This window comes from Triturus cristatus, chromosome 3_2 (genome assembly GCF_964204655.1).
Source record: "Triturus cristatus chromosome 3_2, aTriCri1.1, whole genome shotgun sequence".
In the NCBI taxonomy this organism is placed as follows: Eukaryota; Metazoa; Chordata; class Amphibia; order Caudata; family Salamandridae; genus Triturus; species Triturus cristatus.
The window spans coordinates 790,210,416-790,228,555 of NC_140584.1; the positions used below are offsets into that span (position 1 = coordinate 790,210,416).

Consider the following 18,140-nt stretch of genomic DNA (forward strand, 5'->3'; position numbering starts at 1 on the left):
TTCTGAGGTTTGGTCTTGCCTTATAAAGCATTACTAGGAAAGCGAATTTCTGTACATGACCTATTGTCTTTTCTCTTCCTTCAGTTTGAGGGCGCAATCAAAGCAAGCAAAACCTGCAGTTTGCAGCATGCAACCCAAGAGAGGATACTGCAGTCTCTGCCGTGTACACTATAGGAACTTGGAAAAGGTGAGAATTCAGTGTGTGCTGCTCTATCACTGTATGTAGGGAATTGATGCAACCTTATGGTTGCCCATCTCTGTCTTGGACTGCTCAGTAGTAGTGAAAATTGTAGCACTGGTTATCAGGTGGATCATCTTACATTTTATGTAGCCGAAATGTACATGGCACCCTTTTGTTAATGAATTGGCCTCATGTAGACGTCACAACACAAGCCAGTGTGTTTCATTTAACGGACTGATCTATTTATAATTAAATTAAACTGATAACAGACACTAGTCACCATGTTGATTCAAGCCTGAGGTCACATCAGTAGTGTGTTTCCTCATGTCTAAGGTCACATCAGTAGCACAACATCTCTTACACAGTTCTGCAACATTTGGAAGCCAGAACCTAGCTGAATTTTACTTTTTTCCAGCACTCAGTAGGGCAGTCTTTACATACTTATGCTTATGTCCTTAGAACATTTTCAGTGTCTAGTGGTTGGGTCTGTAATTGTTGTACTTGTTCCTTTTTTTTTTTCCAGTTGGTGGGTGTCGACGTACCACCATTTGGTGTCTCCTTGGGACGTCGCTGGGCTTCCTCCGGAAGCTCCCACCTTTGGTTGCCATCTTCAGATTCTTTTTTTCTGCCGTTGGGTCTGGATCGATCCAGAAGGAGCTCCAAGTTTTGGAGGGAAGAATCAAGGAAAAAACGGGAAAAAATCTAGAAAAATCAACAGGACATCGGATCAACATACCGGAGGGCACCGAGAGGGGAAGGAACAACCTTGTCAATGACCGGAGAACAATGTGCGTGCAGGGGGCTCCCTGTGAATGGTGATGGAAAGAAACCCCATTCAAGTTCAGGCAGAACTGCCATCACAAGTTTGCCCCGAAGGACCAACATCCAGTCTGCAACCTCTGCTTACTGGTCGACCACCGAAGTGAGGATTGCAACACATGTTCAGCATTCACCCCGAAGACCCTTGGGGTAAGGGAGAGGCAGAGAAGAGCCAACTACAACATGCAGGGCCAGAGTGCAGCACCATCGCTACAAGACCTGGGCCTCGCGAGCGAGGAGGACAATGTTGCAGAAGGTCTAGAAGGAGAGACTGAGACAGACGTCCAAGTGGTGAAGGTCGAAAATAAGTCTTCTAAAGAGGTAAGAGAGCCATTGTCTTCGAAGAAACTAGACAAGTCTCCAAAAACAGACTCAAGGGCCTCGAAGAGAGCCTCTGCGTCCAAGCCTTCGACGACTGCAGCTGCGTCCCGAGATAAACATACTGTAGGATTCTTTGAGAAGGGCTCTCTAGCGGGAAAGACCCTCAAAACATCCAAGACGTCGAAGGAAGGGATGCATCGATGTCGGCGCCAGAAAGGTCAAAATCCAAAAGACATACACGAAAAAGCCTTCAGCCTCAAAAAGAGAGGCCAAAGTTCTCTACGCCGAAACACACAGGTCAGTGATTGGAAAGAAGCGAAAGCAGCTCGGACCCAAAATAGCAAATATTTTACAACAAAAGAAACATTTGGATATAAGCCTGAAACAATTGAAAATACTGCCCAAAAACTCGATGACTCAAGAAAAGGGTCGAGGACCTTGAGCCTCCCTTAACCCACGAACCTCATGAGGAAGAGGAGTTCTTTTCCGAGGAAGAACAAACCTACATAGGGTTAGAAAGCTCTGAGTTCCATGACGTCAATGGCAAGGCCTCCACACAGATTCTCCAGAAGAGGCTGTTGACACCTATCCTTCGAGGCCTTCTCCACCAGATGACATTGGTGTGTACAACCAAGTCATTAAAAAGGCAGCAGATACATATGGAGTCCAACTTGAGGAGAAAAAACCTCAGTAGTGCTGCTTGTTAGAAGCTCTACTGCCTACACATTCTAGGAACCAATTCCTCCCTATGTTACCAAGTGTGCTAGACCAGGAGAAGGAAGCTTTCAAGGAGCTTGCCACAGGCAAAGCAGTTACACCTAGAGGGGAGAGAAAATACAAACCCTACTCCAAAGGCCCAAATTACATCAAGGGGTCAGTGCCTGCAGATTCCATCATTACATCCACAGCCAGAAAGAGGACAAATGTCCCAAGTACATCCGGACCTCCCCCAGATAAAGAAATCAAAAGAATGGACCTTCTGGGGAGAAAGGTCGAGAGAAGTGCGGCAAACCAATGGCACATCGCCAGTTCAAATGCTCTGCTCCACCACCATGCATATCAGCACTGGGAGGAGATAGGAGACCTGCTAAAGCACCCTACCAAAACTATACCAAAAAAGGGCAACACATTTGGAAGAAGAAGGGAAGAAAATAGCCAATGTGTGCCTGAGATCAGCCCTGTATGCTGCAAAGACATTAAGCAGGCAAAGGAAGATTGGTATTCAGGAGAGAAGACATGCATGGCTACGCATCTCAGGATTCAAGCCAGAAGTGCAAAACAACATCCCTAATGCACCATTCAATGGGAAACCGCTCTTTGGAAGTGTTGTAGACAACACCTAAACCAATCAAAGAAGGACAACGAGACTGCAAGATCAATGGAGGCTCTACAGTTCAGAGGGGGCATGCGTAGAGAAACCTCCTGTGAGAAGTTGGCCTGATATGTAGTGCTCACTATTCTAGTGATCACTGTGTATCATTCCAAACAGCCCTTATTGATTGGTTGTAAGTCAACCTTATAGACCAGCTATCCTAGTAGCGTGGATACGAGCAGTCTTAGGCTAAACTCTAGAGGGCGTGTTAAGCCAGCTGTTTACCATCACATATACCCCTTAAATACCAAGTGAAAGGACACCACACAAGTTGTTATGAAAATAAAGGATATTTATTTATAACAAGACTACCCTGGCTCTTTATGAGTCAGGGAGCTGAGCACAATACAAAACTCTTAGGAAAATACTTCTGGTTGCACAATTTACACAAATGCCCGAGGGCACGAAACCATTACACTGCAAGTGGAAGGGGTGAAGTTAGAAAGTCTAAAGTTACTGATTCCGGAGTGATCCGATCAGTGGGACTAAACGAAAAAGGAACTGGACACTTGTAAAGCGAACCTGTGATGGAGCACCGAAATGCTCGAGTTACCTAGCCCAGAGGCTGCGGCTGTGGAAGGTTCGGCAAGATGTCGGAAGTCCTCGTTGTAGTCTCAGGAGCCTGAAAGAAGAGTTGCTGGCAGGCGACCAGTGTCGATGTTCAGCGAGATCCAAGCCTGGATCGGTGATGAAGGAAACCTGAAAGCAGAGGGGACTCAGTTCTCAACCGTTAGCCAGCGATCGTGGAGGTACCAGGAAGGTACCGGCTGAAGTCCCCTCGACCCGGTGAGTGGATGACGTCGGACTCGGCTGTTCCTCGGACCAGGAGGCGCGGCGGCGACCAGGATGGAGGGCGAGCTGTCCCACGCAGGTGTCTGCTGTCGATGATGCTGGGCCCAGGAATGGGGCAGCGGATCTCGGCAGTGGCAAGCCCACGCGGTGGAGTCAAGATGGCGTCTGGAGTGGACCAGGAGGGTCCGTGGCACTCCTCTGTTGAAGGGGAGCAAGAGCCACTCTGGAGCAACCAGACTAGTGATGGAACAAACGTGGTGCGTCGTGAAGAGGGCCACAAGCCGGTCGGCAAGTGGTCGAACAACGCGGTGAACAGCAAGGAGCGGAAGGGCCCCCACGCAGATCTCGGGGATGCTGGGGAGGCAGACTTCGGTGCTGGAGCTGCTCAGGGTTAGGGCTTCTCAGACCCTAGGTGCACTCACTCGAGGGTCCCTCGGTGGGCGTGCTAGATAAGCGTCGTGCAGGTTCTGAAGATGGCCGGTCCCGCAGGTCTCGTCACACCTACGGCTCTCAGCTGGGCTGATGAGGTAGGTAAAAGGTCAGAGATGGCAGGGACTCGGGTTTCGTCGAGCTGGGCAGTCTTGATCCGTAGGAGAGACTTACAGCAAACCGCAAGCGCTTAGGTGGTGCCTGCTGGTGCAGGGTGGCTACTCCTTAGCCACAAGGGAGAGTCTTCAGAAATAGTCAAGAGTTCCTTTCGTGGAAAGTAGTTCAAGATTCAGAATTATCCAATTTGGGAAGGGGACTCGCTCCTACCTTTATTCTAAGAAAAGGGGCTGGCCCGTGACTAGCTTCTACCTATGGGTGGAGCCAGGAGGGGGGTGGTTACACCCCTCTCCTTTGTCCGGCTTCGCCCCAGCTCAGGGGCTGGTGTGCCCCCGAAACTGGTTTGAGCCGGGCTATGCACAGTGAGCACCGGGGTGCCACTGGCAATCACCTTCCTTTCAACCCTGCCTACCTGGGATACACAAACCCTGTCTGGGATGGTGCTAACACCGCCCTCGACAGGAAACCCTTTGTCCAAGCTCCCCTCGCTGGAAGGTCTCCCAGCAGCAGGAGGTCAGACTTGTGTCTGGTGGCAGCATCCATTTTGTGATGCTGAGGCTTGAGTCAACTTTAACCGGGGTTCAAGGTTACTTCCATGTCGTGCCCCTCTAAAAGGGGGGAACGCTAACCCCGTCGCCAGAACTGGCGAGGGGTTCGTATTCCAATTCGTATGACACCTTACTCGACATGTGTAGGTGATGCGATGCCAAAGTTAGCAAATAACCGCAAGGATCATAATGCATTTAAAAGTAGTAGGCCCGCTTCACCATGGAACGGCTATTAGGACTTGGTTCCGCAAGCCGTCGACGGGCTCAGCTCGCGCCAGAGCACCGTCCCACATGATTCCCTGCACTCTGCCTTCAGGATTGATAAGGCCTGCCATAGGAGTGACGGATAGGAATCCATGTGTCCATTTTAGGGTTAGGTGTAGGAATACTACACCAACAGCAACGGGTGATTACACCACGTTGCCCCAGCTGTCGTGCAGCCAGTTGTGTCAGATTTGGGCGGCCATTCCAGGGGTGGCCTAATACATGCTGCAGCCCCTGGTAGGCCCTGGGTACACCGATGCCCTGGATACCTGTGGTATGCTGAGACAGGGACTGACAAGGCGGCCCAGTTCCAATTGGTGGATGCACCTAATGTACATGTGTGTTAATTTCGAGAGAGAACAGCTAGGCTGTGGGTCTGATTGGCAGGCCCACAGCCGGGGAAAGTCGTAAACCAATGAAGCAAAAGCAAAAAATCTGGGTGATCATAGGATTGCAGACCCTACTCTCCTACACCTCCCCATCAAGAAGGCCAGCAGGTAGGGAGGATCTACACCCCACAACCTCGCACCAAATCTACCAGCAAACTTACCAAGGAGGAAACCTATCGCAGCAGCACGGACAGCAACAAAGTTGGCAATACCAGCAAGGAAGACAGTCCTTTTGAGGATGCCCTTGTGGAAGAGGCCAATCGAAAAGTTGTGAAAGAGGCCAATCGAAAAGTGGGGGAGCTCCCCCTACAACCAAGTGACCTAACATCGGACCCAAAACACACCCCAAAAAGACCAGGGAGTGTGCCCGCAGAGAAGACAAAGCGACAAAAATCAAAACCAAACAAACCGTTACTCCAGCATTCTACACCAGTAGGAGGCAAACTAAAACACTTCTTCACAAATTGCTTCGGACAAATGGATTCTAAACATAATACAATAAGGCTACTTCATAGAACTGATCAAAAAACCTCCAAACAGAGGCCCAAGAAGGAAGGTACATTCTAAGGGAGAAACAACACACCTACTCAAACAAGTAGAGGAAATGTTGACAAAGGAAGCAGTAGAGTTAGTGCCAAACAAGGAGATATACAAAGGAAACTACTCCACATACTTCCTAGTTCCAAAGATAGACGCGTCTCTCTGCCCTATTCCAAGGTTCCTAAACAAATCTATAAAAACGAAAAACGTTCAAGATAAGCCTGCAGGAAGGAGGTAATTCCACAACTACAAAGGGGGGAATACATGGCTACAATAGACTTAAAGGATACCTATTTGCACATCCCCATGAACGCAAAACACAAACAAATCATATGATTTGTGATCAACAAGATGCACTACCAATTCAAAGTGCTGGCCTTCGGTATAAAATCAGCACCTAGTACAGTGGTTCCCAAACTTTTTTGACCCGCGGCTCCCTTGACCTATTGGCCATTGGCCGCGGCTCCTCATTATGTTACTTTTTTTCAGCAGGTGGGTGGTGTAAGCCCTGCCTATGGAGTGTGAAAGTGACTGGGATGAAGGTAATATAATCATATGGCTTCCCTCTTGCCTGCAGGCCCAACAGAGCCAGCAGTGTGCACATTCACGGATGTTGGTGCTTCTAGGCTAGGAGATCACCACTGCGAGGGTGATTAAAATACTCTGGGAGAGGTGTCAGAATCAAAGTACACCTTTTAGTAGATGCTAATGGAGACCACTTCGATTTCAAATACAAAGGAGAGATTCACCATCGAATCAGAGATACCAACCCCAGGAGCAGGATGCAGGACTTTTGGTTTCGGCACTACTCTGGATTAACCACTCTCTCTGCCCCATTGACAAACCTGGGATGGACAGTATGAAACTTTCAGTGAGTGGCCAGGATTCTCATGAACCTTGAGATGTTGTCAAGAATTCCTGTCATGCGAGGGGAGGAAAACGGTAACCAGCGAAAACGGACTACATCTCCCAGGATGCTTAGCGGTTGAGAGGTTATGTAAACAGGAGAGCTGTTACATAACTCAAGGAAAACACGCCCTTATGTAAACAGGAGAACTGTTACATAACTCAAGGAAAACACGCCCTTATGTAAACAGGAGAGCTGTTACATAACTCAAGGAAAACACGCCCTATAAAGGGAGGAACCGGGAGGTACAACGCTGTCGGATATTGTGTTTACACCGACGTACCTGCTTAGTGAAGAGCAGTGTTCCGGAGTGGTGCTCCAGTAAGGCAAGAACGGAGGTAGGTCGAGTCGTTACTCCCTGGGCCGTGTCTTGCCCCATCGTCACCTGTGAAGGACCCGGAAGCTCTACCGGATAACCATTGAGCTTCGCTTTTTGACTCGGCTGAGTCAAAGCGCAGTGGCGCTTTTGCTGGTTGGAGTCGTAACTCCCAGCCCGACCAGAGATACAGGGACTGCCAGCTGTAACGCACACCAGGAGGTGTTTGCCGCGTTACAGACTCGGAAGTCCACAGGATCGATCGAGCGGCTGCTCTCGGTTCAGTCTTCTTTGCTTGTGATTGGGGTATCGGTGACGCATCACCAGGAGGTGACTCCGCGTCCCGGTGCAGTCTGAGGAAGAGGTTGAGCGGCTGCTCCCTTCAGGTAGAGACCCCGGCTGGGTGTTTCCCTGACTCCTCGATTCTCCCCAACACTCTTCGTGCCCCTCACAGCCTACCGATTGGCATTGTTGGCCATTTCATTTCTGCCCTCTGTTGGCATACGCCGGGATCGGCGTATATGCAGAGGACGGTTAGGACCATCCGTGCTGTGGGCTGGTAACGTACTTAGCCTGGAGGATTCCAGTGACTATAACCTTTGTTTATTCCTTGTATTATTTTTGCCTTCATTAAAATAACTAAACCTTCACAAGTGGTTGCGTTCTCATTATCGTGTCAGTTAAACGATCCTGAGACGTTCACGGCGTTACAGATGTGGCTGGGAGACAGCAGCATACATATGATATGATTATAAACCAGTGGAGTATAGGACCACAGTGTGAGGAGTCATACAGGAGTTAAGCACCACTGGTGATAGCATGGAGTCTGGAGAAGCACCACAGACAGGTGGCAGTGGATCGAGAGTGAAGTGTCACCACCGCAGTTATGGGGAAATAGTCGCAATGGTTCAATAAGAGGTATGGGTGTGTGAAGATAGTAATAAGGAGTGTGGGGGGAGAGCAGAACTCTGGGGACTCCACACTGTGGACTTGTGAATGATGATATGAATGGATGAAGGACAGATTGATGCCAACTAAGCAATCATCACAAAATACTGCCAGTGTGTTCTCAGCTAGCCCTGGCAGTGCCAGTCTGTGACCTAGCACGGGGGTGAGATGCAGTCAAAGTGGTCAACCAATGCAGAGAACCATGCTAAGAATACTGTCCTGCGTTACAACAAACAAATGATGGACGGAATGCTGACAATGCAGACATTCTCCCCCAGTCAAGAGATCTGGGTTAAATCCATCGTTCTTTTGCCCACTACGCCACCCCAGTTCAGACATGGCCATATGCAAATCAGTCTTGACCCTGCGCCTCATGGGAACAGTCCAGCCCGAACTGCCAACCATGTCTTCCCTGGACCGGAATCAAGCATCCTAGGACCGGTTTCTGGCTATCAGCCGTCATCAGCCAGGATAGCTTGACTCCAGTGGCGTAGTGAGCACAGAATACTGTCCTGGTCATTCTACAGATGCAGATCACACAAAATACATAGGATGCAGAAATAGAGCTCTTGTTGAGCCTGAAGCCAGCCTGATGATCATCCATTTAATTGACAGATTGCACAAATGATTGCAACTGTGATGTCACCACCTCCTGTAACAGTTTTGTCATATAACGACTATTTAAAATTGGCCTAAATTGTCAATATATCTTTGAGATCAAACAAGGTGGGTGCACTTTGTATAGATTCACATCACAATAAAGTTGCACACAGCAATTCACAGAAGCTTCTAACAGGGTGCAGAAGTGCTAGGCGCTTCATGCTCCCTCTTGGATGTGAGAGTGCCCCCTCTCTCCTCTCATGTCCCTTTTAATTCCCCAATGCTTGCTTTTAGGCCAGACGAGGTAAAAGTAAAGTAACAAGCATGCAAATAAAAGCTGATCCCCTGTAACTCCTGATGTTATCACAAGCCCCATAACGTCATGACATGCGCTGAGAGCGATGTAACAAAAAGAGGAGTATCTTAATTTCAGAGCCCATCATGTCGCCTTATTCCTTCCTCACTCTGCTTTGGTGTCCCTCCACAGCCCCGGTCACGCAGACGGTAAAAAGAAAGGGACGCACCTGCGGAATCTGTGTCATATAACATCTTTTGCAAAGTAGTGACATCATTAGAACGGAAATATTTTGATTTTTTTTCAGCAATTGTTAAGTTAAAAATAGGGACAGCTGAGAATGGACTCTAAATAACTTGATCAATGCAAAGTGAAACCTCCGAACATACATTCGAATAAAGAACAAACACACACAGAAAATCGATAATGACAGTCTTTCTGTTATTTGAAACGATTATGGGCACAGGTAAATGTCAGACTATATTAATTGTCACAGTGTTGGCCCCACTTTGCCCAAGTCTTTTTCACAAGGCTATCCGTGTAGATCATTTAAAGTATGTTTGGCTAGTGGGCTGGGAACACATTCACTGTTGGGTCATTGTCCTGGGGTACAATGAAGTTTAAGTTAAATTTATTTTCACTTCAAAGACTGTCAGGAAGCCGGGGCAGGTTGGGAGGGTGGTCTCTACCTACAGGGTTAGTTACAGCGGTGAACTTAAAAGAAAACCTAATAAAACAAGGCAGGAGGAATCGGAGAGGATGTGACCGTCCGGAGATGATAGTGCGGTCACCAGCACCCCGTGTGGTTGTTGGGAGAATGGGCTGCTATGGTATAAACATGATCTAAATGTAATGCAATTAGATCATTTTTGCTCATCTGTTAGCGGCGAACCCTGGCTAGTTCTGGTGGGGCACTGGGGTGCCGCGGCACACACATTGGGAACCACTAACCTAGTATATTCACAAAGTGCCTAGCAGCGGCCACCGCATCCCTAAGGAGACAAAGAATACATATGTACCCATACCTAGACGACTGACTAGTAAGGGCAAACTCATACATAGCCTGCAAGTTACATGTGCAACAGGTGATAGAGAGTCTATACCAGCTGGGATTCTCCATCCACCGGGAGAAGTCTTCCCAGGAACCAGAACAGGAGAAAGTGTTCTTGGGGGCAAAAATAGATTCAGTCCAAGGGAAAGTTTTCCCGAGCAAAAAGAGAACAGCAGCTATGCTGAAGGAAACTCTGCTATACCAGAAGAGGCAAGCTCTGACAGGGAGGAAAGTGGGGTAGCTGCTAGGGAGGATGGCTTCCTGCATCCACTTGATGCCAAGCATACCGCTACACATGAAACCATTCCAGGAATGGCTTCAGGTTCAATGGTCACAGGCAACGGGGAGTTGGGAAGATCTAGTGGTTGTCACTTAAGGTATACAGGAAGAGATAGTATGGTGAACCAGAGCAAACATAACACAAGGGAGACCTTTTACACAACCAACTCCAACCGTATCCCTAACTACAGATGCCTCCCAGATGGGATGTGTAGCTCACATATACAACCTCAAAGTAAGGGGAGTGTGGAAGGAGCAGGATGCAATACAGCACATCAACATCCTGTAATTAAAGATGGCCTTAAAAGCCTTTCAGAGAGCTCTGGGGAAAAACAATACTATTACAGACAACACAACCACCATGTTCTACATAAACAAACAAGGTGGAACTCCATCAATACCACTATCAACGCTAGCGCCACCATTGTGGAACTGGGCATTTCCACGGTAAATGAACATTGAGGCAATGAACCTACCAGGGAAGAATAATGTAGAAGCAGGTAGACTGAGCAAGCAAGCTTCATGGTCTCGTGAATGGGAATTGAATCAGTCAGAATTCAGGAAACAAATTCTGAAATGGAGAACTCCAGAGATCGACCTCTTCGCAACAGCCCAAATCGTAAAATGCCAGAGCTTTGCATCCGGGCAACATTGTCAACAGTCCATAGGGCATGCACTATGGATAGACTGGTCAGAGATATTTGCATACGCTTTTACCTCACTACCCCTACTTCACCAGGTGATCAGCAAATGAAGAACCAGCAGCATGAAGATGATACATATTGCTCCACAATGGGCAAAATGAACCTAGTTCTCAGAAATAATGGAAATATCACATGGATCAATTCACAAATTTCCAAGGAGACAAGACTTGTTAATGCAAGAAGGAAGGGTGCTCCACCCAGAACCAGAGGCCTTAACCCTGGCAGCATGGCTCCTGAGGACTTAGAGTTTGAACACCTAAAGTTACAGGAGAACGCAATGGCAATCATAAGGGATGCAAGAAGGCCTACCACTAGGAAGTGTTACTCGGCAAAGTGGAAACAATACTCTCTATGGTGTCTCTAGGAAGGGCTTCTCAAAAAGAACACAAAAGATAAAACTTTGCTAAGGCACTTAACACATTTACTCAATTGTAACTACGCATCACTAAAAGTTCACCTAGCAGCAATAGTAGCGTATACAAGGGGCCACACAGGAAGAAGCTTCTTCACTTCGTCAGTGGTCAAAAGGTTCCTACAAGGAGCCAAATGAATTGCCCCCACAAAGAAGGAATTGCCCCCACAAAGAAGGTACCTGCACCCAACTCAAAAATCTTCCATTTTCTTCCAAACTCTATACATTTCATTCCATGCTGTGGCACCTGTGGTTCCCGTGCATGGTTGCTCTCTGATGTAGGAGACCTCCTGAAGATAGAATAAGATTCCTTCAGTTTGGCTACCCTGTTCAGATACTGAAACTACCATGCTTGCAAGCACACTGTAAATCTAGTGCTTGCTCTGCCCCATTTACATGTTATGTGACCAGAAAGCAGAATCCATACTAACAAGCTGGCTTCCTACTGATTTGTTTTATGTAAACACAGTGGCCATAGACGTTATGCACTGTTATTATATTGTATCCCTGATCTCATCCATACTTATTCAACAACACCTCCTATCCAGCAGTTAAACCTTGTTCTCATTTCTCAGAAGTCCCACTGCAGCCTCTTTACAGTATCCTCTGTAAACGGTCATCTACTTTTATTCCATAGTCCTAGATTACAAGCTGTGACTCTCCTTGCAGTTTCCATCCAATGAAGCGACAAAAACAGTTACCTTTACCCACTTGTGTATCACTCATGATCACCAACAAACAATAAACCTTAGGTAATGGTATGTTGTTTGATGGTGACTGCTGGCGTGTTGAGATCTATTGTGACCACCACTTTCATTCACTGGATGAATCCTTTAACACATCAAGTTTACCACAGTTGTTCACATCCTGACCTGTCTTGATAATACTGGACTTGTACACTGGTGTTCTATGAACATCTGGGTAGATGGCCCTTCTACAAGTGTTCTGCAACTTAGAAAGCCTGTGCTTAGCGTAGAGAATAAAACACATGATGACTTCTTGTTTCCTGAACAATTACTTCCTAATTCTGAGCCTCCAGAACCTTTCAAGGGGAAATCATAGCTACTTGCGCTCAACCTACACTATGGAGTTTGTCTCTTCTAAATCTGTGGCTTACTCTGCCTACCACTTCTGATATCTTAACTACTGGCTCTTTCACTCTGATAACCTAATGTATGCATTCTGCAACACCTGAAGCCTCGAGTTGTTATACTCAAGCAGGTAGAAAGGAAGGACAGCTACGTTTTGACACACCTCAGACCAAAGAACAACTCTGCCAAATCTCATCCCTACAAATATTTCTCATTTAAAATAACAGGGCAAAGCCTTGGTGAGTCTAGGAAGATTAAATTACTTGCTAACCACAAAGCATGTTACATGGACATGTGTCTTTCCAATAATGAAATGTTATTTCAGTACCTCAGTTGCTGTTAAGTTCTCCAAAGATTTTCAAACTGTTTTGTGATCTGTTAATTCACTCTTCATTTCAGTCTTCAACGGGCTCCTTCTGCATCCCCCTCCCAGAACTTGTGCAAAGGTTTGATGCTCTACTTGCTTACCAAAGTCGACAAACTCCAGCCAGTATCTCCATGATGACTCTGTCCAAATCCTCAAAGCTTACTGGAAGCATTATCCTGCTGCTCTTTTCCACGACGTTGCTCTTATAATCAAAATGAAAGTTCTCAAAGTTGCTTTGATACTTGAAACCCTCACCTGCTCGAGTGACTAAGTAAGAGCTTACACTCGGATATATTCATTACCAAAAGTGTGCTTGCCACATTGGGTAAAGAGATGTTTTCCCCAAAAGTGAACCCCCCATTCTTCTTTGTGACTAATGTATAAGAAATTCATGAAGAAATCATAAACTGATAACACATTTGGGAAACCCATTCATAGCTAAGCTTCTAAATCCTCTGTTGCATCATGGCAGTCACCCCCAGTTGGACTTTGAACTACATGGTTTCTTCCTACTCAGTTCCAATGAAGCCATTTTCATAAGCATCCAAGAATAGTTGCTCACTTGTTAGAGACTAAGATTTTGGGAGCACTTGGAGATCTCTCCACTGTGCTTGTCAGAGTGGATCACAACATTCTTCTCCAACAACTTCAAGAAAGATTTGGCATGAATTATCTGGCACTAATACGGCGAATCAAATTCTTCTTGCCCCTATGGATTCAACAGGAGAAACATTTCAAATTACTAACACCAGTCATTAACATTGGCTGCAGGATGCCCCAAGATGTAGCTGTGGTTTCATATTGTGCGAAACATGTCAGCTGCACCGAGCATTAATATAATTTGCATGAAGGATTAACTGTGAAACAAAACTACGGGCAAATAAAGTGCATTGTGGCTTTTTGAATAGTTATCGCAAATTCTATATACCTACTCGAGTGAGTGCCACAAGCCCTCACCCAGTGAAGTTTCATAACTAGCTCCCCTTTGTGCCAGTTTCGCGTGACGTCATATAATCCTTAAATACCTCCACCATGTGAACTCTTTGATTTCAGAACATGTTGGAGTCCGGAACGAAGTCAGGAAGGGGAGAAAGCAGATGAGAAAGGGTCAGACTAATGCTTATCTCTTGACTGTGGGTCACGTTACAAGGGCAATGGGGCGGGGGGGGTTACCATTTTAAAGTGCGTAGTGTAAATAATATCTAGTTATATGTGCTGATACAGTGATGATGGCAGTCCATAGTTTTTGCAGCTTGCGCAGCGGGCAGCACAGTCGAATATTACAAGCAGTTGCTTAGAGTTTGGCTACTTCATTCCCTCCTGTACACTGTTGTGCCTTTCATTTGTAAGAGGCTGGGTGAAGAAATTTGCGTAACTGTAGTAAGATGATGGATAAAGCGATTCAGATCAGGAGCTCGTTTCTTTCAGTGTGCCGCTTTGTCTTTATTCCCTCCTTAACTGCTTTTGAGCCCCAGCTGATGTGTGAGGCTTGCTTTGATGGTTATTAATCACATTCCTTGTCTCCTCTGCAGCATCTCCTCAGCATTCGGCACAAACATTTCACAACACACAACAGAAACTATGTTGGTTCTGGAACTTTGATGGAGCGTTTCCTGCATGATGTCCGGCAATATCACCCACAAAGCTATCATGACAGCAGGTACAAAATAAATCCATGCCTTGTATTCAAGAAAATTTATTATTGAGAAAACAGGTTGAGGCGTTTAAGACCTGTAGCTTCATAGGTGTGCAGGCCCACACTATCATGGTTTTAGAGTATATATTATTCATTTATTGATTTCTGTGCAGCACTATGCAACTAAAGGTGTTTAGTGATTAGGCAGAAGGTTAGAGTGTGACTTTGCTTTAAAAGGAGACACGGTGTTGTGTGTTTTGAGTGGTTGCTGTGTTTTAGCTTTCCTTCTTTAATGACAGAAGTTTAATTGCTTTTCTGAACTGGAAGTTCATTGCGAAGGATCTTAAATTATTTTAATTTGATAGCCTCTGCTGTTACTGAGAACGATCTACCGTTGATTGAGGTTATCTTGAACTAAGTAAATTTGTTTTTGGGAGTGATCGAAGGGTGCTCATAACGCGTGACGCAGCCCCGTATACCGGGGGCTTCAGGGGCATTCCTGGGACAAGCCTCTCCTGTGTGCCTGTCACCAGTGGCGTTAACGAAAGTTGAAGGGGCCCCCCTGCAGGGTACACAGAGGGGCCCCCCGCTCCGTATTTAATCCGGAGCGCTCCAGCGTGGTGCAGTGCTGAGGGGGTCCCCTGCAGCTCGGGGGGGGGGGCTCTGTGGGCCCCTGCCTGTCACCCTGGGCAGCCCTGCTGCTAATCTCCCTCTTACGGGGAGTGACTCCGTCGTACTACCCACCAACGGCGACATCGGGGAGAGCACCGCGGGGGACCCCGTTGCCGCTGGGGACTAGAGGTCACATAATTCCCCTTGAACACCTGAGCTGGGTGTTCAAGGGGAACAGGCCCTAACATCGTGATCTCCGGGGGTGAGTGCTACATACAAACTTTGGAAGTCAGTCTGTGCTAATTGCAATTGATACTGCTCACGCACTATGGGTAAAAGAAAAGCCCCCGGAGGACCAACCAAAGCGGTGACTTCCCGCAAAACAACAAACATTGATAAAATGAAGCAAAGAGCTATGGGCATTATGTCACAGAAAATCGAGCTTACTGAGAAGCGAATATCGCCGGTATTGCCATCTGACCCTGTTCCTGACAGGTCCCTAATGCGCCCTTCAACTAGTATAGACTACAGCTGATTGTATGGAGATGGCTTGCCACCAGAACAGCTGCGAGGATCTAAACAGTGCCTCGAATCCAGCAGGGGCGTGACAGAAAGATACTTCTCGGTTTGCCCGAGCAGCCAAACGACCGAAACAGCATAATTTGTGCCAGGTTTCACCCGTCCCAGTAAGCCCATGTGTTCATCTGACTGCTCGAGTCTGCTAATACTCGTCTGGAGGAGTCTGGGCATAAACCCCTATGGGCTGTGGACCTTATGGAGTCCTGTTTTGGGACAATCAAAGACTTGGTTCAGAAAGAGCTCTCATCACTATTAGTGCGGCTGGAAGCTATTGAAAGGGACCCGACTCTGTTATACTACAGCAAGAACGAGCACCATGTCCACAAAGTGGAGCACAGGAGGGTGCACAAGGCATCACTTCAGATCAGCTCATTAATCATGCCAATGATGGTGGGTCTTCAACATATGTAGCTAAGAACACTGTGCCCAATGATGTTATAATCCCTTATGGCAAACGCTCGAATGGTGGGGGTGCAGCAAATAATGGGGCTATATAATTTGGTAAATGGGGGTGCTGTCGGGAAGACACCAACTATACCAAAAAGCTTGGTCCCTATCAGAAGCAGCCAGTGATCATCTACTCCAGGCATCCTGTCCATGTGTAGCGGTATTGGTTGGAGGTCCCCAGCGGACTGCAAATCAGAGGGAGGGCCAGGAAGCGCTAGGAAATAAATGTTTGAATTGGCTGACCCAACAGAGGAAGTTCCCATTCAATATGACAAATGAGATTCTCCTTTCACAGAGTGGGCTGGTTGGGGTCTGGGCCCATGGACCACTGTAGCGATAGTATCGTTGTAAACTTTAGGTCCCCCCAAGTAGTGCGGAGCTTGTCACTGTGCCCCCCTTGTCAGCATAGGAGAGTGACCAATTTAGAGTTACTACCATTAGAGCATTTTTTAGAAACCTACCTCCCATAGGGACCCTCATATCCCTGACCAAAGATCTGCTAGCTGTACATCCTCGGTACAACAAATGGCTTACAATGACCATGCAACTAGTTTAGTTTATGTGGCTTTACAATCCCCCACTTCAAATCGTTTCAATGCTTTGGAAGGGGTGGAGTTACTCTCACCCAGTGGGAATGCCACCCTCTGGTTTGCCCTCCTGTGGGAAATGACAAGGGGATGGGGGGATCTGCAAGGGAGGCAGAGGCTCTACTGTTGAGAAGTGGGAATCTGCACAAAGCCCCTAGATAAAGGGAATTGTAGGATAGGGCGTCTGGGTGAGGAATTACAGGCCACTGCAGAGGCATGTAAGCGATCACAGAATGTTAATGGGATATTCCAAAGAGAGAACAGTCATCCATGCCATGAACCCCAAAGAGGAAGGACTTCAGACCCATGTGCCCCACCCCTATCCACTGCCCCGCCTGCTGGTGTTTCTCATTTATGATTAGGTAACCATCTAGAGTTGTAAACATCATATTCAACCTTTACTGCAAAAATGCTATCTTGGAATATAGCTGGGCTAGCATCCAAACTTGATATTCCTGAGTGGGCCAAATTCATAGATCAACATTCTATCTCCTTTTTTCAGGAAACTTGGTCTTGTAGGTCGCTACATCGCCCAGGATATTCCAACTTTAGCAAATAAGCTGTATCTAGTGGTAGAGTTAGACCCTCTGGGGGTCTGACAACTTGGGTTAATATTGGCCTATCCTACCAGGTTAAAGAAATCCTAGTGCTATCTCCAGATATCCTCTGTGTCTCATTGACTATTTTGTCCCAGGTAGCCTATTTTTATAATGTGTACATGAGGCCAGGTGGGGCTAGCCGTGAGTTCCCCCCACCATTGAGCTTTTAATAACACATATGACAGCAGCCTCTGGGATGTCCTGAAGTTTGTAGGTGGCGACTTCAACTGCCAATTTGAACCACTGGATGTGATTTTTGAAGCCTTCACTTGGGAAGAAGATAATATTTGGGGTATTCCCAAGTTGTTGATGGCACTAATAAAGAAATGGTTCTCCTGGCATTGCAAATTAATGCTCTTACAATGAAGCAAGGCCTTAGAGCTGGAAATGGAAGATCGAAGTCAGATACTGAGGGAAAGCATATGTGTAAAGTGTCCCTGGTACTAGCCTGATTGACTACATTCTAGTGGATGTGAGGGTATGACCCTTTATGATTGATATGACTGTTGTATCGCTTCAAGATAGCGATCATAATGTCCTGGTCTTTGAGCTTGATATTACAGTTTTTGGAAGAAAGGCCAGCACTGAAGGGCCATTCGATCGTAGATTAGAAGTGACTAGCAATATGCATAGAGTGAAATGAGGTAGCATAGTAAGCTCCTAGGTTATGTTGGGGGAAATCTCGACCCTAGTTGCAGGTAGCATTGAGGACCTCCTTGCTGAGGAAAAGAATCCCGATCAGGAGGCTGGTTGGGAAAGAATTTGTTCTATTCATGGTAGTTTAATAGTCTTAAGGATTGTTGCTGTGTGGCTATTAAAAAGTCCTTTCGAAAGCAAACCCTGTAGTACTGCTATAACAGAGCATACAAGGAAGTGAGGGCTGCTCTATTTTCTGCAATTAAAGATCAGGATAGAGGAGACATTTAATTTCAGAGGGA

The 18,140-nt window shown here is 46.8% G+C and overlaps 1 protein-coding gene across 3 annotated transcripts in view; it reads left to right on the forward strand.

The window, feature by feature from the left end:
• Positions 1–18,140, forward strand: part of ZDBF2 (zinc finger DBF-type containing 2) — a 154,704-nt gene that overhangs the window by 89,118 nt on the left and 47,446 nt on the right. For all 3 annotated transcript variants that reach the window (XM_085648891.1, XM_085648892.1, XM_085648893.1), the window contains 2 exons: positions 85–187; positions 14,275–14,402. In XM_085648891.1, coding sequence (XP_085505017.1) covers positions 85–187; positions 14,275–14,402 — 231 coding nt within the window. The remainder of the gene's footprint in view (positions 1–84; positions 188–14,274; positions 14,403–18,140) is intronic.